We start from the raw sequence: 20,716 nt of genomic DNA, 5'->3' as shown, positions 1-20,716 counted from the left end.
TACAGAAAGTGGTTGCTTACTAGTTTATTCCGAATTGTATTTTTCTAAGCTATAAGCTGATTCTTTAAAATCGTTGAATGATTAGTGATTCAGTGATTTGTTAAGGCCACTGCCCACTACGCATTAGAATTTAAAATACTGTTCTATTTATAAAAACTTGTTTGAACATTAAACATAAATAAATAGGTAACATAGGGCGAGTTAAAATGATTAATTTCAAGTTGTTCATTTTTTGTATTTCAATATTTATTAGATGAATAGATTGAGGTAGCTAAGTTCATATTCTTTATGCAAAATTGTATAAAATAGTTTTCTTTAATAATATCACGTGAAATCACATCACCACAACAATGACCGGACATTGGGTATCCAATATTCACTACACCACATTGGCCCACGTTAACACGGAATATTATTTTTAATATATATTACAGTTATAATTATAAAAATAAACTCAGTTTTTTAAAATGAAACATTTTATTTTAATTCATAAACTTATAAAATAAATATATACATTTTGTTTAATTTTATTTTCTTACTCGATACAAAATTAGAACTTTTTTTTTAATTAATTAAATAAATAAAAATAGCAGTCAATTGGTCCAAGAATTATGTTGAAATTGAATTAATTTTCAAATAACAATTAGTATATTAAAAATAACATATACTAAGCAAGAGCAGCAAATATATCTTGATTAACATTTTTGTCTTGACAATCTAAAGTTTTTTTGTTTGTAATATTCCTCTCCATACACATCCAAGTTTGTTTATCAATCTGTTTCCAAAGCTTTACAGCATAACTGTTCATTGTAACAGATAACACAGTTCCAAAACGAGAAAAACTAACCTTTTGTATTTGTGTATTTTCAGGGTCAATCGCTGTTTGTACCCAATCACAGCAATCATCACTTCCCCAAACAAATACTTGGCCATTTGAAGCACAGCTGGCAAATATATGTTTATACAGACCAGGAGTTGGATTCCAACTTATGTCTTTGATAGTAGCTAATTGGTTGTCTGATTCATACTTAGCATTCCACATACCTAATTGACCTTCCCATATTTTGATCTTATTATCATTACCCCCGCTAACTAATAGCAAATGATTATTTAGTAATTGATTTGACCAACTAATGCAGTTAACACCATTTAAATGAGCATTAGGGATTTTTGATACTGACCATTCATTGCTATTTAGAGTATGTATTGAAATAGTACCATCAGCACTTGAACAAGCTATGATTGCTCCAGATTTATATGGCGCCCAATCTATAGAAGTTGTTGATGATTTGTGTCCATCATATTGATAAACAATCTTCCATTCATTATCGTCATTAGTTTTACGTAAAATTAATTTACAATCTGATCCACATGAAGCTAAAAATCCAAATTTTGGATGTGAAAACATTACTTGCCATACAGGACCAACATGTTCTTGTAATTGTATTGCTGAATACAAGTCTGGTTTGTCACTCTCAAAAATTTGAATAACACCATCAGCAGAACTAGTACACACATATTTATTATAATAATCAATATCTGATGAAAGAATTTGTCTCTTGTTGTGGGTTTCGAATGAACTGACTACTGAAAGCATGTTTTTGATGAAGTTTCAATTAACACGTCCGACGTAAATTCATGAACTACACACAACGAACCAGTAATTATAACGTACAAGATAGAAGATAGTAGACTAAATAACACAAGAAAATAAATGATTAAAACTAAAACAAGACTAATAGAGCGCCTGCACAATCACGCAGATTAAGATACTAGATAGTAAAACAGAATCACAGGGTAACAGATAAAAATATAAAACAATGCAGTCTATAAAGACTAGAACTGCAACGGCTACTCGAACTTCGAAGTCTCAGACTCGCTGTTATCAGTTTTTATCAAAATCGGGAAATCTGTACCCGTTTCTTTCGGATAGATAATAGAACGCCGGCGTGGTTAAATATTGGGTAACCAAGTAACCGGTCACACTGTGTAGATTCGGGCGCCTAATTTGAATTTAGTATATTTATTAAGACACCTTTTATGAAAAAAAAGAAGCGTAATCATTTAAATCTGTTAAGATATACTTAAACCGTACTAATTTGGCAAGTATTTCCTTATGCACCAATGACATGTTTATTCCATAAATTACGAAATTGTAATCGGAAAATTTTGTGTGAAAAATGAAATATTACTTACTTATTTAGTTCCAGTCTAAGTGATGGTATAAAACAAATAGTTCATGACCTAACAATAATAACACACGGCGTGTTTCAATATTACACTATTTATACTTCTTACCAAAACTTTCAAATAATGGTACCTGAAACTTTTTAATAAGAATTGACATGAATATAACTTTTGTAACTAAAAACTTTATGAATAAGACAAATAATAGTCAATAGATTAAGAAGTTCCAAAATATTAATAGAAAAATGAAATTAGTATTTCTACATTAAAAGAATAGGCTGTTAGGTCAAATTCTAGAGCTACAAAAATATTGATGTTATGTAATGTCTATTAAGTATTAACACCTTACACATATATATATATATTTTTTTTAACAGCCAAATGCAAATCTGAAAAAGTTCTTAAAAAACAAGAGGATTCATAGTAATTTTATTATTTATATTATGAAAATTGTTTTTACACATTCTCAATTTATTATTTAATTATTCATAATCAATATCTCAGAGTTCAAAAGTGTAAGTGTCCCAAAGTATAGAACCATTAGAATCATATATTTAAGTCAGGCATAATGAATTAATTTCAAAGAAGCAGAAAGCTAAATATTGTATGTGACAGCTTGGCCGCTTGGACCATAATGAAAAAGGAATTTTTGATATCCTGTTCTAAGATTATTACCTAAGCATTGTTATACAGCATAAATAAAGATAAAGATAAAGATGTATTAGTCGATAATATTTTTGTTTACACAATATTTTCTAAAAACATAGGTACCTATGTATACAGGAATGTACTATATTAACTTAATTTGTTTCATTATAATTTAAAATGAAATATTTAATTATTATACAAATCTTTTATTTTACTTGTATATTAAAATTGAAGTGGTCTTAATATCATATTTAAAAATTTAAAATTAGTTTTGACAAAAGTTTTAGATATTTGATAATAATATAAATTTAAACTATTTAAAGCTAAATGGTGTTTAATATGTAAATAAAGACCTCTTTTGAAACCTATCTTGAGTATACACAGGTGAGCATATTATGTTGTCGTATGGAGGAGATCCTGAACAATTTTTAGGATGTGAAAGAAAATGTAATGTATAAATTTAGTTTTCATATATTACAGTTTTAAATAGTTGATTATGCCATGTATATCTTCTTCTTTATATCTATATTTTTTCTGTCCATGTGTTAGTATTCAAACTCCTCCTAAATGGCTGGAGAGATTTTTATGAGATTTTGCGTGTGTGACTAAGTTGATAAGGTTTAGATTGACAATTAGATCTGATAGAAAATGTTTTTAATTTTTAATTTATTAATATGGATTATATTATTAATAAAAACTCTTATTAATTACGTTAATCAAGTTTTTTACTTAAGTTTATAGTATATAACAGTGGTGTCATTTGTGGGATGCAAAGGTATGTAAATGCATCTCATGAACAAAATTATTGTTATTTATTTTGTTTTATACTATAATTTCTATAAAATGATCTACATTAACACAAAAAACGTGTTGAAAAAAATTCATCGAATGACTCAACCATGCGAGTGACTGGTATTACTTTAGGTTTTCAATATTGGTTTTGCATCCCATGAAAAAATGTGAAATGACCCCCTGGTATATAAATACACTCACATAAAACAGGTTAACATGATTAACAGGGGAACATATCTGTTAGGTATTTATATTTAAATTAAATACCAACACAGCCTACAAAAATTCCAAAAGCTAAATTAATACATGGGAAACACAGAGTCAGGACAGCTAGTTTTTTTATAAATATTTTTTAAGAGGCTGTTGCACTTGACTTTTACTTACCGTTCATAACGTTTTTGTAAATTTGATCAATATTTTATTCAACCCAGCATAAGTATCATACAATTATTATGATTATTTATGGTATAGTAATACTTTAATATTAAGCTAGAATAAACCAAAATAAAACATTCTTATAATTTTAAACTCCAATTTATTTAGAATAGAAATCTGGTTTCACATAAAGTAGGTACAAAACTTTAATTTCTAAACAATAAAAGATTTTAATTATTGGTGTAATATATTGGAATATGATTAAATTTTTTAAGTATTAACAAAAATCATTTATTATACACACTAAAAAATATTAAAAAAGTATAAAATTTTTATCGAAAGTAAATATCGACTTTACTTTTAACTAAATGAATTTGAGGTAATACATATTTTTTACATGGACATTTCATTCCACCAACAAAGTCAAAAGAACCAACTCTTAAATTGCAATTTGGACAACTCAATTTACCCTTTTGCCAATCTTCCTGAAATAAATAAGACATGTTTTAGTAAACATTTATTTTAGTAAGTTGTATCAGTATAACCATCCAAATATAATTATAATATACTTTAATAATATTATTAATAATTTAAATTAAAGGTTTTTCAGAGGAATTTCAATAAGAAATTAAGAAATTGAAATTTGATATGAAGGTTATTTTATTATAATTCCATTGAATGAAATGGCAGGATAAGTTTAAAGGAGGATAAGAGTCGTATACCTATAGTTTTTTTTTGAAAATGAGATAAAAATTGTAACAACAAACAACTAATTGAAATCTCAGTACAAGGTTCTAATCTCTACAACAAAACAGATAGTCATATAGATATACAAAGAATAGTCATTTAATCATTTATTTATTAAATCTTAATTTGTAAAATTAATTTATTCTTATGTACTTACTTCTTCAACTGATGAATTTATCCAATCTGGTAAATTAGTAGATGATAAATACCAATTATTTTCCATTATATTATCATTACAACTGTATGTAACTCTAGCTGTATTTTGAATTTCTTTTTCATGACAATCAAGTATAGATGAACTCTCACTTGATGCTAATTCAAATCGACATTTTTGACATTTAATACTAATATTAGTCATTTTAACTCAGAAGTAACAAATATATTAATAAAAAATATTATTCAACTTCAAAATAAATAATTTGTTTTAATGTATTGCTATTTAAATTGTACAAACATTTTTTGTTTTAAAAAATTTTAAATCTGAAAAATGTGACAATTAAGTTTTAAAGTCTGATAACATTATCATAAAATTGATAAAGTGATAATGAGTTTGACTATCAGAATAATAATCTTATTGTTACCACAATGGTAACTATAACGGTTTTGTAATTGAACCTTGGTTTATTTTGTCAAAAGTTCATGGTTGGCATAATATAATGGATATCATTAAAAATATATTATACTTCTAAATCAAAATATCAAATATTATACATTCCATTCTACTATTCTAGTGCAATTAATGTTTATCTATAGAACATTGAAAATAGTTCAACCTCGATTTATTTTTTTATTTTAGTATTATAGTAAGTTATTAGTTATAAAATATAATTTTTTTTTGGAGAGTGTCCTGTTTTGTTCGTGACGTGACAATTTTAGTTTATATTAAATCGAGTTAAGTTATCGAGTTTTAATCAGAGCATTAAAATCTTCGAGGATGTAAGTTAATTGTTTGCAATGCATCCTGTTCGAAGACGTAAGAAACGACCCAACTATGGTGTACGTATGGTTGAAGTGAATAGAGGCAAAAATGGATTTGGATTTACTATATCTGGGCAGCAGCCATGCATACTTAGTTGTATTGTTCCTGGTAGTCCTGCCGATCAGGCTGGTCTTAGAGCAGGCGATTATTTGGTAGCTGTAAGCAACCATAATGTCAGTAAATTATTACATGATGATGTAGTACAATTAATTGGCGGATGTCAATCTGCTTTGCGATTACAAATAGCTGAGAATTATTATTCTGATAGCTCTGATGAAGAATTTAAAAATGAATTAGGAAGACAACGACCGAAATATCCACACAAATCTAGGCCAGCCTTAACTCCTATCAATGTAAATAAAATGAGAAATGATGATCCAGATTATGGAATTGAGTTTGCTCATGTATCAAAACCTTGCAATCGTAATAATAATAATATCTGTTCAATATATGATAAAGAGGCAGTAGCCATTTATAATTTTCAAATAGTTGTGAGATATTTAGGTTCAATTGAAATGCCATGTATACCTGCTGGGTCACGACTACAAGTTAGTAATTTTAAATCTACTAATTAATTATTTTTAAGTATTTATTAATTAATTCACTTATACTTTGAATGACAATAATTTTTTTTATAATTTATTGTAATTTATTTTTTGAAATTGATCCGAGAAAAACTAATTTAAAGTTTAGGTAGGAAAATAATAGGTACTTTCCTGTTATACGAGACTATGGCTATTTTCATGACTACCACCTTTATCGTGACTACCACAATTAGCTGCACGATATCCACGTGCTGCGTTCTAGCATAGCAATTCACAATTATTTTATTATATATATATATATATAGGGTGATTCAAAATTTATGTTATAGCCATTTTAACACATCGATATTCAAAATAGAGAACAATTTATGATACAAAAGTTTTTTGATGTAGGAACATCTAAAATGATTTTACGACACTAATATTATTTACATTTTTTTTTCTATATAATTCATAAATGTGACCATCATTCTTTATTATTTGATTTGTGGATTTACCATTTTTTACCATTATTATTTTTGTATTTATTATGATTATTATTTTATTGTTTTTAGTGACCGTATGCCACATATGTAGCATGTGTTGTGTAAAATACATTACAAATGATTACTGGGTATTTAAATCCTTTATTTATATGTATAATTTGAATATAGCCATCCCAACAATACCTACTATTAAAAAAATATCTAAGAATTAAATATGCAGGTGCGTTATACAAATATAAATATTAAATAAAATTAAGGTAGTCTGTGATAATAGAAAAGTGTGCAAATTTTGGTAGTCGCGAAAATAGCCGTAGTCTCGTATAACAGGAAAGTACCAAATAATAAGACATAATAATAATAATTTTTTCACCTATAACTTATATTTTTAATTAAAATTGTTTGTTTAAATAATATTTTTTATAAATATTAAAAATATTTTGGATTAACTTTAATCTAGTAATTTTAAAAATAATTTGTTGACTCACTATGAGTAACTTTTGTTATCTCCATTTTAAACAAACATAAAAAAGAAAAAAATAACATACTCATGTAACTTACAGATAAAATACATTTCCATTACACTTATTACTCTAACTAAAGCATTTGTTTTAAATAAAGTTTTAAGTAGTAAAACTGATTAATTATTTTTTTTTTTAAGGTTGTAAAAAGCTGTATTAAACGTTTAAAAGCTGAAAAACGTTCTCATGCTGCTGTACTGATGACAGGATATGGATCCAGTCTTTGTTTACAGAACAATGCTGGAGCAACTTTAGCTGTTTATCCTGGTAGTCGTGTCATGTTTTGTGCTGCTAGTTCTGATGAAAATAGCAAATATTTTGGTGTTGTCACTATATCATCGATAGATGATGAGCCATCAAACTCGTGTCATGTATTTGCTATAGACCCAGTATCACATGAAGACCATTGTGCACAAGCTAATAGTTTTAAAATCACTTGTGTCAGGGATTCTAATGGTGTATGTACTCAATTCCCTCCAAACTGTGATCAAGTTGTAGTTGCTATCGAAAAGTATTATAAAAATGATGCTAATCGTATTTTGGTTGTTGGCAATTCACCACATCCAAGTCATGATAGCACAACAACAACAACTAGCAACAGTGATTCAGGTATTGGATATAAAGATTACTGTGGTATGCAGACAGATAGAATATTAATGGTTGATGTACAGAATCAATGTTTACACATACAACAAGTAGTTATTATTTATTTATGTAGCTAAATAAATTATAATCATGATATTTTTTTTATAAGGTTGGTGAAATGGCTACACATTGTGTTGATTGTTCAGATTCAATTACTCCTAAAGATACTGTAGTTGAACGTGGTCCTAGAAGTCGTTCACCATTAAGTACTAGCTCAGTTGATCTAGTTTTCAGTCAATTAGGACCTGATTATACAATCTTAAGTAGATCGCCTGGGCCCCGTAGATCAAAAAGTGAGAGTAGTGTACAACATGAAAATAATTCATGTGAAGGAATGAGTTTAGGAAGCAGTTATCGAAGTCAAGAAATATTATTATCAGATGTCAAAACAAAATCAAATATAGAATTTGACTGTTTAAGATATCCTCTTGTTACTCAAAGTTTAGAAGATTTTAAAACTAATGATGAAGATTGTATTGTTAACAACATATGGGGAAGCTTACAGAATATTAAAGAAGGAACTGAAAATTTTATTCCAGAATCTGATGGATTTTATGTAAGTTAATCTTTTATTTAGTTATACTTTATAGGTATAGAAATATAATTATTTAAATTTGATGAGAAATATATTTCGATATATTGTGTTATTAATATTATTTTTTAAGTTTATAATAATATATTTTATTTAAAATGCTAATGAGCTTATCAATTGGAGTATAACTTTTTTAATTAAAAAGAATATATTTATACTATGAGTCCATACAATTTTAGGATACTTAAAATTAAAAACATGTTGGTTTTTATCAATTTCATAGTTTTAAGTTCCATTAAATAATTAAATAATTCATGTATAATATTATCATAAATGTAATCAACATTTTATTATTATGGCTAGTAAAAGTTATTATAATATTATAACAATAATTTTGTTTAAATTAATTATTGTTACAAAATAAAATAATTAATTTAATTTACTTAAAGCATATTAATTTTCATTTGGAAAATGCATTAATCGTGGCTTATTTGGTTGGCTATTAAAAAAAAAGTACGGAATATAAATAAATGTATGCTAACTTATAACTCGTGTTAAATGATAAGTTTATAGTTTATCAATTATAAAGTTTTTTATAAGAGTTTCTCATAATATGTTACATGTTTTTGAGTTGAGTTCATTAGTATTCATTATGTGTAATTCTAATTAAAATTTTAAATGTGGTGATAGGTAGGTTACTGTATGCAATGACGTCAATATCTGTGACATGTGTCTGTCATACATAATTGAAAATCAAAATAATATTTGAGTATAGATTATGTGAAAATGTTAAGCTTAGTGTAGTATTAAAGTATTATATTCATAGAAGATGTACTTCATTAAATATTTTTAATACATTTTTTTTTATCTACAAAGGACATGCTTCCTTTTCGTAAAATTAGTTGTATTACATTCTCTAGTAGTCCGTTTGTGCGTGTTCTTAGGCGAACAAATTCTTTTGAAAACAAAACTACGGTATATATATTACACAATTTGTATCATATTTTAACTCTAAAATATATATTTTTACTGATTAATTGTTATATTTTAATTAAGGTAATTTATATTTAAATGGCTCACCAATTAAATTTTATCAATTTGTAAAGACTTTTACTAGAACTTAATCATTTCACAATGAGTCATTACTGTAAATTATTAGTAATAATTGTGTCATTTTAATATTTTTATCAGTAATTTAAAGTTATCTAAATATTATTATATATAAAATAAAAAATATTGATAAGGTATAAATGTTTTTTTCATTATAAATATACTCTAAAGTATTATTAAATTTATTTATATAAATCATTATTTTCTAATATTTTGTTACTTCATATATTCCATTTTAGAGTTTCAAAAATATTCACTGCCTTGAATTTTGAAAAAAAATTTTTGTTACTTTAGGATATCCAATATGATGTAAAATGTAAATAGTTCTATTATTATACATCATACTTAAATCAGCCTACTATTTAGTTACTATATACATTTAATGTAAATACTTAAAAAATAAAAATATACAAATATTAAATATTAAAAAATTGTATATATCTACTAAATTTGGTATTTTAAAATTAAACTAGTAACAGCTATTTTATTATATTAATTTTTAAAATATTACGATATAAGTTATAAACTATAGACATATAATCAGTGCCGCAACTATTAACTCTCGAGGCCCGTGTGCAAAATTTATTTGGAGGCCATAATGAATATTATTATTTTTTGTATTATTACGGCAATTAATCAGTACTTTTTTAGTATTTTAACTTGTATGGAATAATTTCTACTATTATACATATATTTTACTAATTAGACAAGAAGTTTACCCTACATTATGTATTTATATAATTGTTAATTATTATTAGGGCTGTGATTCTGATCCACTTTGCATTTTTTACTGAAGCTTTCTGTACGATACTCAAATTTTTACAAATATGTTTAGGTGTTTTTTTAAATTGAAATAACAAATTTTATTTTGCATTTTTTGACAATTTTTGACTTTAAGATCATTTTTCTAATTTTTTAGGGCATTTTAAGAGTTTTTAAGTCATTTTTGGTGTTTATGAATTTAAAATTAAAGATTATAGATTATAGTATAATATAATATAAATTATTTATATGCTAGCAATATATGAAAAGGAGCTTTTTTATCTACAAAAACTTATTGGTGGACAACAGTCATGCATTTCTATTTGAAAACCTGAAGCATGCTCTCATGATTCAGTGTAACAATAAAGAATAATTATTTATTTATTATTATATTATTAATATATGAAGTAAAATAAAATATTTATGTATGTGTAATGTAATTTTTTTAAATTTTATGCTATTTTAAATAAATGTTGAAGACATTTTTTGAGTTTTTTAAGTCATTTTTGCATTTTTTTATGGTAATTTTTCTTGATTTTTAAGGATATTAAAATCCGAGCACAAATTGTTATAGTATTAATTTGAAACTTTTTTCAAACCAGAACTAATTTAAATAATGTTATGCATGATATTTTGAAGACTTCATAATATAGTATTGATAATTAATAATTAAACAGAATAAAATAACTAATAATATAAAAAAAACATTTCTATTTAATTTTTGTAAATTAAATACATTTTACGTAAAATTCATCAATATATTTTGTCTAATAATAATTGTGAATATAAAATATAATCTAAAATCATTAATGTATAGTTATCGAACAGAAACAAATAAGATAAACTATATAATCAAGTTATTAATATTTAACTAATACTCTCATATACTTATTAGTTATTTCCCATATGCATTATACACATACAATTTTTACGAGTACTATTATCGAAGTATAAATGTATAATAATACTACTTACTAAACCACCGAAATTGCCAAAATTTACAAAATATGTAAAAATATGTTATATTTTATTGCAAATCATTTGAAATTAATTTATCACTTACAATACTTAATGTATCATGTTTTAATAAAAATATATATTTATATACAAATTCAAATTCCAGCCCTACAGTTATATCAATATAAATTTAGAAATTAAATTAAAAACCATTATAAGTGCATTTTATACATTATGCTATAATTGTTGGCATTTTAAATGCATTTTTTAAGGTTTTTTAGAGCATTAAATTCATAGCCCTACTCATCACATTCAACAATATATCATATATGTATAATGTGCATATAATATATCGATTATCGATACCCTTATAAAACCAATTTTTTTTTTTAATAGACATTATAAAATGCTTAATATTATTATTGTGATACTTAGCAATTACATACTATATTTATTCTCTACTTAATAATTATGCTTATAATTAATTTAATTTAAAAGGAAAAACATAAAATCAATAAATATTTGTAGCACAAAAAAAAAATATCGAAACAAACTATTAATTTTCAATTTTCAATTTTAGTTGTAGAGGCTCTTTAGAGCTGGAAGCCCATGTGCGTTGCACATCTTGCACACCCAATAGTTGCGGAACTGCATATAATTGATAGAAGAATTGCCCCACATAAATAAAAATGTCCCGAGATATAATTACGTTTTCCAAATTAGGATTACTAATCTAAACATTCTAAACTAATGGTATATAAAATGGTGAATTTTAGACTTAGTCGACATTAGTTTTTTTATACCAAAGTACACTAACTGAAATTTAATTTTGAATTTCTTATGATAATTCTATTTTGTTTTTGTATGTTGTAATCATTTTTTATTTATTTTTTTTTTTTTTATATATATTTAAGAATAATTCAAAAACCAGTCAAGCTCAAGATTGGACATTATCGTTTGAGAGAGTTTTACAAGATCCTATAACTTCACAAAACTTTGCAGTAAGTTATATTATTTTACATTTGGTTCAAAAATAAACTGAACATTTTAATTTATTAAATTAAACCAAATTCTTAATACTCTAGTATAAAAATGATATAAAAATGATTAAATTTGATAAAAAGTAATTAACTGACAAATATGTAAAAATTGTGATTATAGTTAAGAAGAATAATATATTTATTCTCATTTTAACATCATGATAATATTATGTTTTTAAATCTATAATTTGTAAATACCATACATTTTAAAAAATTTTTAGTAAAATGTATATTTGTGGTACCCCAATGAAATTTGTCCAGTAAAGCCCATTATCTTCTTAAAGAATAAATAAATACTCTCTTTAAAATATTTATAAAATATATATTTGTTTGTTTATTTAAAAAAGGAGTTTTTAAAAAAAGAATTCAGTGCAGAGAATTTGTACTTTTGGACTGCGTGTGAACGATATCATTCTACTATAGACCAAGAGTTACGATGTGCAATTGCTCGAGATATATATGCTAAACATTTAGCGTGTGATGCTATCGAACCAGTCAATGTTGACTCAAAAGCTTCAAATCTTACAATTGAACAAATTGAAGAAGCTGATCCTAATCTCTTTTTACAGGCATGCCTGCCCTTATTTTTTTAATTTTTATTACATAATAAGGAAGTACAATAAATCATAATATTAAATATATTTATTTTAGGCACAAAAACAAGTGTTCAATTTGATGAAGTTTGATAGTTATCCCCGTTTTGTAAAGTCTGATCTTTATAAAATGTGTTTAGTAGAACAGATAGCTGACCATTTACCATTTAGTGAACAAGACACAACCACTTTTAAATCTTTGGAATGTTCTAACAAAAAAGTATGTTCAATTATAATTATTGCAATTCGATATTCAATTGTAATTTTTTTTATTTTTTAGGTAAGTGATATTGAAGAAACAACTAATACAAGTACTATTGACTACCATGTTAACACTGGAAGTCGTCGAAAATCATTATTATCATGGAGACGTCAATCTACTGTGCAGCCTCCATTAACATCTGGTTTATGTAGAGTGACACTTCCTGACCAATCGTCAACAGTTTTGCATGTAACTCCAGATATTACTGTTCAAGTTCTTATTCAGAGATTATTTGATAAACGTGGTTATCCTTATAAACACTTCAAACTCAAAATTCAATCCAACAATGAGCAGGTATTTCTATTGAAATAATTACTGAATTTGCTTAATTCACCCGTATAATAAGTATTTCCAAATACATATATATCCCCAAACAATTTTTATTTTAGTTGTTATTCAAAAATATATAACTTTAGATACTTGACATGTTCAAATATTTAATATTATAATTTTCTATTCATGGTATAGTTTTAAAAATAGGGGTGATTCTTTTATCATGAACCACTCATTACTTCAAAAAGTATTTATGTTTTTGAAAACATTTTTTTACATAGTTTCAAGTTGTTAAAAATCAACGTTTTTATTAAAAAATCATATTTTTAAATATTTTTTATCCTTATATTTTTTTAAGTTTTTTACTTTTTTGAATGACAACATAGATTTAATTTCATATTCCAAAGCAGAATATTTTTTTGAGTATTTTGATACATAAAAATCAAATTGACATATTAAAGTTTAGACAAGCGGAGTAATGGCCAAACATTTTGCGGGGTAAACCTGCACCACTCCACCTCGTGCATCAAAACTTTAAATATTTATAACTCATAAGTTACTCACCCTAAATTCGATTTTTATGTATCAAAATACCCTGAAAAATATTCTGCTTTGGAATATGAAATTAACACTATGTTTTCATTCAAAAAATTAAAAAACTTAAAATAAATTAAGGATGAAAAATATTTAAAAATATAATTTATTTTAAAAAACGTTGATTTTTTAACAACTTGAAACAATGTAAAAAAATATTTTCAAAAACATGAATACTTTTTGAAATAATGAGTGATTCATGATAAAAGAATCACCCCGTATAATCCAAGATCCCACATAAAATATTCTTATATGCATTTTAAATTAGAATTTAATGAAATTCGTCAAAATTGCAAATAGTTGTGAACTATTTTGTAGTTAGAAAATCATAAAAATTACGATACCAAATTTACAAATCACAAAAAAAAAATGTGTCCTTTTAAATATTAATAATTATAAATAAAGTACATTGTAAAAAGTTTAATATAAATATAAAAAAATATTAATTATAATACATCATATAGTATAAAATATACTTGATAGATACTTAGTATCTTGTTCTAACCGATGCTTGTTATAGTAATTTTTATTTTATATAGATTTTGAATATAATATAATTTTTTATGTTATAGATAATTGATTTAAATGGCAGTTCGTGTGTTCTGGATGGTTTAGATGTTAAAGTTGAACCTAGGATATGGTTTAGATTAGATCTTCCTGACAGAAAAACTATAAATGTTGATTGTAAAATAGATTCAACTGTTGGACAAGAGATTGGTCCCATATTGTCCTCGTATGGTTATAAAACTGAATTGGTTACACTGTGTTCTGTGAGTATTGTTAGCATTTTTAAATTTTTTTAAATGTAACTTCTAATAATTTATTATTTCAGATAAGTGAAAACGAAGTTATTGATCTAGATATGGACGTTTCACTAGTAGAAAGTCGTCGAATTCAAGTATTAACACGCAGTAATATGACATCATTTGCTCAAAATATTACATTAAGAAATGGACAAGATCCAGATAACTTGGATGACTTAACTAATCAAGTATTTGAAGACTTATTGCAAAATAAAAATCCAGAATTAAATAAACTTCCATCAGATCAAGGATCTATAAAAGTTAGTAAAGATGTGTTAAATATATTAATATTGAATTATAAATTATTTTAATTTACAAAATAAACTAAATAAATTTAAATATTCCAAATTTTTATTTTTAAGAGGATGTCAGTGCACTATATGTTTTCTTTAATCTGACCCTCATGCAATATTATGATTTGTGTTCAGCAGAAATGTTAGCATTATTTTAGTTTTGCACCTATTATGAAATTTAAAGTTAAAAAAATTATCTATGTTCTTTACTTTGGCTATTTTTATTATATTTAAGTTGCTATTCAAGTTATGATTCAGTAAAATATTACAGTTTAATATTAAATCTAACATCACATGGTTGGTTTTACTGAATGTAAATTTACTATGTTACATATGGGCCAGGGAAAAAAAAATAATAATATTCCGATATCTTCTTAAGTATGTCTCTATTTGATTATTTTGAATAAGGTACCAAATAGTATCATTTCAAATTAAAAGAATGAATTCTCCTTCATTTATAACTTCAAAAACACTAAATAATCTTTTTTGTAGGTTTTTTTTATCAATTTAAGTTTTCAGATTTTAGTTAAGAGTACAATATGAAATATTCCTTGAACATTTAGTTTTATTCATATAAATATAATCCTAATATTATATCTAAAAATAGTTGTACATTTATTATTTTTACAAGATAAAACCTTGTAGAAATATTTGTTATTAATTTATTATCATGTGTTTTTATTGTTATAATTGACGATACTTATATGTATACTTTTATTTATTTTAGTCTGAAGAATGGGGTTCAGAACAATCTTCTAGTTTGATTAGTAGATTTTTAAGAAGAGATTCAATATTTCATGAAAAACAAAGAGTAAGAATATTATAATTAAAATTTAATATGCTAAATTATATAATTTTTTTTTTTTAGAAAATAAAGAAGATTTGTAAATCACAATTTGCAATACATGATCAACAAATTAATAGTACTGAAAAAAAACAAACGCTGAGTAAACTTCCTCCACTTATTGCTAAATTAAAACCTATTTCAAAAATTCAAAATGACAAACAATCCGAAAGCGATGGTAATTATTTGATTTTAATAATTATTGTATATTGTTAAGTAGAAGAAATTTCTATTTTAAAATTTATTTTATTTTATTATTTTTAAAACATTACTAATGTTCTGTGTGATAAATTAACAACAGCTATATCATTTTGAATTTTCTATTACTGAAATAACTAAAGTCAATGTTGATTTAGTATAATAAAACTATAATTAAACAAAGTTGATAATTTTAGATATTAAATGTATTTTTACTAATTTATTTTGAATAATATTTACTATCGAGTTATCAATTTCTAGCATTATACGAAGGCTTAAAACGAGCTCAAAGAAGTAGATTAGAAGACCAAAGAGGTACAGAGATCAACTTTGAAATGCCCGAATTTTTAAAGGTATTTACATTTTTTTTTGACTAAATATGGTTTGTTTTTCAAATATGAATAATAATTATTTTTTTCTTTGATGTTTAGAATAAAGAAAATAATACCATAGATACTAACAAAAAACATCGTAAATCTATCAGGTTGACAGAACGTAATGGTGGAAACAGGGAGTCCACTCGCTTTTATAAATCTTTGGATGATGGTGAATTTAAAAGGCCAAATCCAATAGCAGATGATCGTGCTAAATTTATGAGACATCTTCCTCCTCCTTTACCACCTAAACCTAAAAACCTAACTAATGATCTTCAAATCAAAAAAAAAGTTGATACTAAAATTAAAAAACCTGTGTACGTAGATCAACCAACAAGTAGTTTTGTTTAAATGTATTGAAGAAGTCACATATCAAGTTTGCTAATATTAATGGTTATTAACATTAAAAAAATGTATTTTATGTGCATATTAAGAGTATTTTAAATGTATTTTTTTTTTACATTCAGTATTATTGTGGAGTGGGTAATTATATTATGTATATTAAATATTTTTATATTTTTACTAAATGGTTATGTATAAACAATTTTAAATAATACGTATCTATATTTTTATTTATGATTTATTATTACATTTGATGCTTATCAGTTAATATTATAATTCATTATGCATCAGGAAGAATAATTTTAGATTTTGCTTCGTCTGGCTGAGCTTCTATGGCAGTTACTGTTTCTGCTTCAACATTTAATAGATTTGTTATTGGAGCTGGTTCTTTGGGGGGCATCCAATCGGGGATTATTTTTCCATGAATCCGCCACATTCCATATTGGTTTACAATATGCTTTTCAAATACTACATATTCTAGGACATCTTTGGCAACTACATCACTACCAAAAATTAAGCGTCCAAAACGATCAAAAACTGATAACGTCTATAAAAAAAAAAACCAATATTATAAGCTTATTGAATAGTAAGTAATAAATTTAAATAATAACATTTTTAAATATACTTTATATACCTGTTTTGTGTGAAAGCGTACAGTCAACTGTGCAAATAAATTGTCCTGGGTTATGATATCTGTTACTCTTGCATGAACTACACGAGGTGGTTCAATTGATTTTATGAATGACCAGCGTAATGTTTTACTGTCTATATTGTGCATCATTTCCTTTAATGCAAACAATATGTTATAAGTTTGAATATTACAATTCTTTTGATTTTACTTACCACATAAGCTTTTTCTGTAACATATTGAAGAAGATTTTTTTTGTCTTTACTAAAAAATATTAAAAACGTTCATATTTAAATCACAGTAATTATATAAAGGTCATTAATAAAAGAGTTGATACACACTTGACCATAGTTGTGTGGGCTTTAAGATAAATATCTTGTGCTTTTGTTATAAATTCTGGATATAATTCAAATTCTTCCTCATTTTGTCTTATTTTACGAATGGCTTGCCAAGTTTCTTTTTTCTTTTTTAATAATTCAATTTTTTGTTTAGCTCCCTATATAAAATAATAAATATGTCACTAGTATTACAGTGTTATAATGAAAGCAATAGCGACTTAACAGCTGTACTAATTGGTGAAATTTTCCCATCTCCTTCTGGTGGAACATAAGGTTCAATGATTGAACCTGTATTGTTAATAAATGTGCTACGTTCAATCCACGGTCTTGTGGGCTGTATACCTTTTTCTTTGTACCTAGTACGTAATTTTTCTGGACTGTAATCTTCTGCATCCATTTTATCTTTTTCATAATCAGGTAAATCTACTTTTAAAACCTATAAAACACAATAATATTTTATAAGTTAATTTGTAATTTTTAATATAGCTACATATAAAATGTACAATTTAATGTTGAAAAAATGCGAGTTATAATAACAAATAGTTATTACTGTTTATATCAAACTTGCTAATAAGATATTTAAAAAAGTTTTAAATATAAAAAGTTATTTACATATAATGAGTTTAGTTACTTTTTGGCTTCTCAACTTTTTAAACTCTGGTTTGTAATGTTTGTTACTTCTACATCGCGTTTGACCCATACAACCAATAGTTAACACATTTTGTACATTACAGTTCAAATGCTGGAGCTAAAAAAAAGTTTGATAAATTTAATTACATCAATGATTGAACATTAAATAAAATAATTTTAACCTTATTGAGTCCGGTATAAACTGTATGAACGCTCCTAAACATTGTGATTATTATTGTAGCAGCAGACTCAAAAAAAGTATTAATTTATAATTTAAAAATACAAAGAAATTATATTATTTTAATAATATCACACGCATGAGTGCATAATATTATACCAAAATAGTACCTAATTATAAATTTTTAAATTAATTCTTTTATTAACGATCTCTACCACACATTCAAATTTTTATTTTACTATCTTAAAAAGTTAAAACACCATTATTCAACATTCATTATCATTTTTGTGGTTATCAGTTTATCACATGGCTTGCTTAAGATGATAGATAGATTCTATTTACTACCGTGGTTACAACAGGAATTAAAATCTTTAACCGTGTGCTAACTGCTAAAACATTTATAATTATTATTACTTTTTAGGATTTAGAAGTAGGAACTAATTAGTCCAATCTATGATTGTCGATTGACAATTTGACATACAACCACTGTTTAAGGTATATCTTAAACCGTGCATACAACTGGTAAACAATTTTAAATTTTTATATTTTCCCTGAAAACTCTTTTTCTGATAGAAATTCGTTCAGAAGTATCGTCTAAGTAGGCATTACTTTAAGAAGTTTAAGACACGAAATCAACTCAGGATAATAGGTATCTACTAACCTACTTTATATTATATAAACCTAAACAATTTGAATGTAATATAGTAAAAAAAATAATTACATACATTTTATTATTTAATAACAAAAGACATAAACGTTTAAAGTAGATACTCACTTTATAGAAATAAATAAAATAAAGCGTAGCTTGGAACTCCTGATCCATTATTTCAGTTTTTAATTATCGGTGCCAAAATTTTGGAAAACCATAATAGGTATATACATATATATATCCATAGTAGAGTCCATTACCATCAGTGCCGGGTTAAGGGGGGGCAAAGGGGGCAGTTGCCCCCGGTGGCAATTTTTTAACGGCCATAATGAAGGTTTTTAAGATTTTTAATATATTCTAATTTTTAGGAAGAATTATTATTAATCATTGAAAAATGTGGGAACAAAATAATAATAATTGTAATATAATATAATATTATATTACGACTTACGAGTGTATTGTCAATCAATAAGTTATCACGTCGAGACCATACTATTAGAGAGCTCGGATGACCGACGCATTTCTATTTTCGTCCTTATTATCGTATTATTTTTTATTTTAATTTGTACACGATATGCTTACAACAGTACACACTAATACATTGACACATAATCAACACATTAATGTGTTTGTATTTGTATACTTGTATTATACATTTATAACCAACAGATTATTATATTTAGTATTAATAGTTTCGAATGATTTATTTATACACTACCAAGCAATTGTTTTTAATTTGTATTATACTATTTATTATTTTATTATTCGTCTCTCGATTCTCGTCAACACTAGTCGTAATCAGTCATAATATTACTGAAAAAAAGTGCAACATTTTTGTTAAAAACGTTAATTATTTTATAAATATAAGTGGAAAACGAACAAAATTAAGTGGCGCTGAATATCGCAAAAGAGCTGAGCAAAAAAAGAAAAAGAAACTATTTCTCAAACTCTTGACATTCAAACTTTCTTCAAAAAGGTAAAAAAATAACGTACATAATAATTAATTTATAATTAAAACAAAATAACAAATTTATACAAAATAGTACATTAGTACCTACTCCGTACTCGTAAATAATAAAAAATAATTAAATATATTGTATTGTATTTTATATTATTTAATAAACAACAATGAAAAATACTAATTATAAAGTCGCAATTAATATTTATAAAAGGTTTTTTAAAACCAGTTTTAAATAACGTAATTTATAATACTATTTAGACTATGATTCTATACTATTTATTACATTACATTTTATTATTTGTTTTATATTTAATATAAATTGTAGACAATTATTTGACATATGCAATAACTTTTGTTGTATTCAATGTAATTTAATTTTAATTTTAATTTAATTTTTTTTAAATTAATACTACACTAACTTTATTACTTGGATT

At 25.0% G+C, this 20,716-nt stretch overlaps 4 protein-coding genes across 4 annotated transcripts; 1 reads left to right on the top strand and 3 right to left on the bottom strand.

The window, feature by feature from the left end:
* Window positions 1-464: 464 nt before the first annotated feature.
* On the bottom strand, window positions 465-1,868 carry LOC113548428 (protein SEC13 homolog). The gene has a single exon (XM_026949302.1). It carries the CDS (start codon window positions 1,595-1,597, stop codon window positions 668-670), a length of 930 nt encoding a protein of 309 aa, XP_026805103.1. The 5' UTR covers window positions 1,598-1,868; the 3' UTR covers window positions 465-667.
* A 2,277-nt stretch (window positions 1,869-4,145) lies between these two features.
* LOC113549568 (E3 ubiquitin-protein ligase RNF180-like) lies at window positions 4,146-5,197 on the bottom strand. Its single transcript, XM_026950932.1, has 2 exons — window positions 4,907-5,197; window positions 4,146-4,487 (listed from the first exon to the last, which is right to left on the bottom strand). Exons 1-2 carry the CDS (start codon window positions 5,105-5,107, stop codon window positions 4,335-4,337), a joined length of 354 nt encoding a protein of 117 aa, XP_026806733.1. The 5' UTR covers window positions 5,108-5,197; the 3' UTR covers window positions 4,146-4,334.
* A 274-nt stretch (window positions 5,198-5,471) lies between these two features.
* On the top strand, window positions 5,472-17,071 carry LOC113560714 (regulator of G-protein signaling loco). Its single transcript, XM_026966758.1, has 13 exons — window positions 5,472-6,276; window positions 7,417-7,971; window positions 8,031-8,477; window positions 12,197-12,283; window positions 12,670-12,891; window positions 12,974-13,135; window positions 13,196-13,471; window positions 14,617-14,814; window positions 14,877-15,107; window positions 15,868-15,951; window positions 16,009-16,162; window positions 16,444-16,535; window positions 16,614-17,071. Exons 1-13 carry the CDS (start codon window positions 5,704-5,706, stop codon window positions 16,905-16,907), a joined length of 3,375 nt encoding a protein of 1,124 aa, XP_026822559.1. The 5' UTR covers window positions 5,472-5,703; the 3' UTR covers window positions 16,908-17,071.
* A 36-nt stretch (window positions 17,072-17,107) lies between these two features.
* On the bottom strand, window positions 17,108-18,846 carry LOC113560713 (probable 39S ribosomal protein L45, mitochondrial). The gene is made up of 7 exons (XM_026966757.1): window positions 18,677-18,846; window positions 18,496-18,612; window positions 18,088-18,300; window positions 17,868-18,022; window positions 17,742-17,790; window positions 17,533-17,682; window positions 17,108-17,445 (listed from the first exon to the last, which is right to left on the bottom strand). The coding sequence occupies exons 1-7, from the start codon at window positions 18,716-18,718 to the stop codon at window positions 17,179-17,181; spliced, it is 993 nt and encodes a 330-aa protein (XP_026822558.1). The 5' UTR covers window positions 18,719-18,846; the 3' UTR covers window positions 17,108-17,178.
* Window positions 18,847-20,716: the final 1,870 nt, after the last annotated feature.

The sequence above is a fragment of the Rhopalosiphum maidis genome, chromosome 1, assembly GCF_003676215.2.
Source record: "Rhopalosiphum maidis isolate BTI-1 chromosome 1, ASM367621v3, whole genome shotgun sequence".
Lineage (NCBI taxonomy): Eukaryota > Metazoa > Arthropoda > Insecta > Hemiptera > Aphididae > Rhopalosiphum > Rhopalosiphum maidis.
This window is presented reverse-complemented; position numbering and strand designations above follow the sequence as displayed.

What these genes read in the sequence shown, in the direction of transcription:
- LOC113548428 (XM_026949302.1), bottom strand. Translation starts at nt 1,597, where the DNA reads ATGCTTTCAGTAGTCAGTTCATTCGAAACCCACAACAAGAGACAAATT.
- LOC113549568 (XM_026950932.1), bottom strand. Translation starts at nt 5,107, where the DNA reads ATGACTAATATTAGTATTAAATGTCAAAAATGTCGATTTGAATTAGCA. An exon ending in TAAATTCATCAGTTGAAGAA is followed by an intron (nt 4,488 to 4,906) that starts GTAAGTACATAA and finishes TATTTATTTCAG; the next exon opens with GAAGATTGGCAAAAGGGTAA.
- LOC113560714 (XM_026966758.1), top strand. Translation starts at nt 5,704, where the DNA reads ATGCATCCTGTTCGAAGACGTAAGAAACGACCCAACTATGGTGTACGT. An exon ending in ATCCTAATCTCTTTTTACAG is followed by an intron (nt 12,892 to 12,973) that starts GCATGCCTGCCC and finishes TATTTATTTTAG; the next exon opens with GCACAAAAACAAGTGTTCAA. An exon ending in TGGAATGTTCTAACAAAAAA is followed by an intron (nt 13,136 to 13,195) that starts GTATGTTCAATT and finishes TTTATTTTTTAG; the next exon opens with GTAAGTGATATTGAAGAAAC.
- LOC113560713 (XM_026966757.1), bottom strand. Translation starts at nt 18,718, where the DNA reads ATGTTTAGGAGCGTTCATACAGTTTATACCGGACTCAATAAG. An exon ending in TTTCACCAATTAGTACAGCT is followed by an intron (nt 18,023 to 18,087) that starts GTTAAGTCGCTA and finishes TATTTTATATAG; the next exon opens with GGAGCTAAACAAAAAATTGA. An exon ending in TACGCTTTCACACAAAACAG is followed by an intron (nt 17,446 to 17,532) that starts GTATATAAAGTA and finishes TTTTTTTTATAG; the next exon opens with ACGTTATCAGTTTTTGATCG.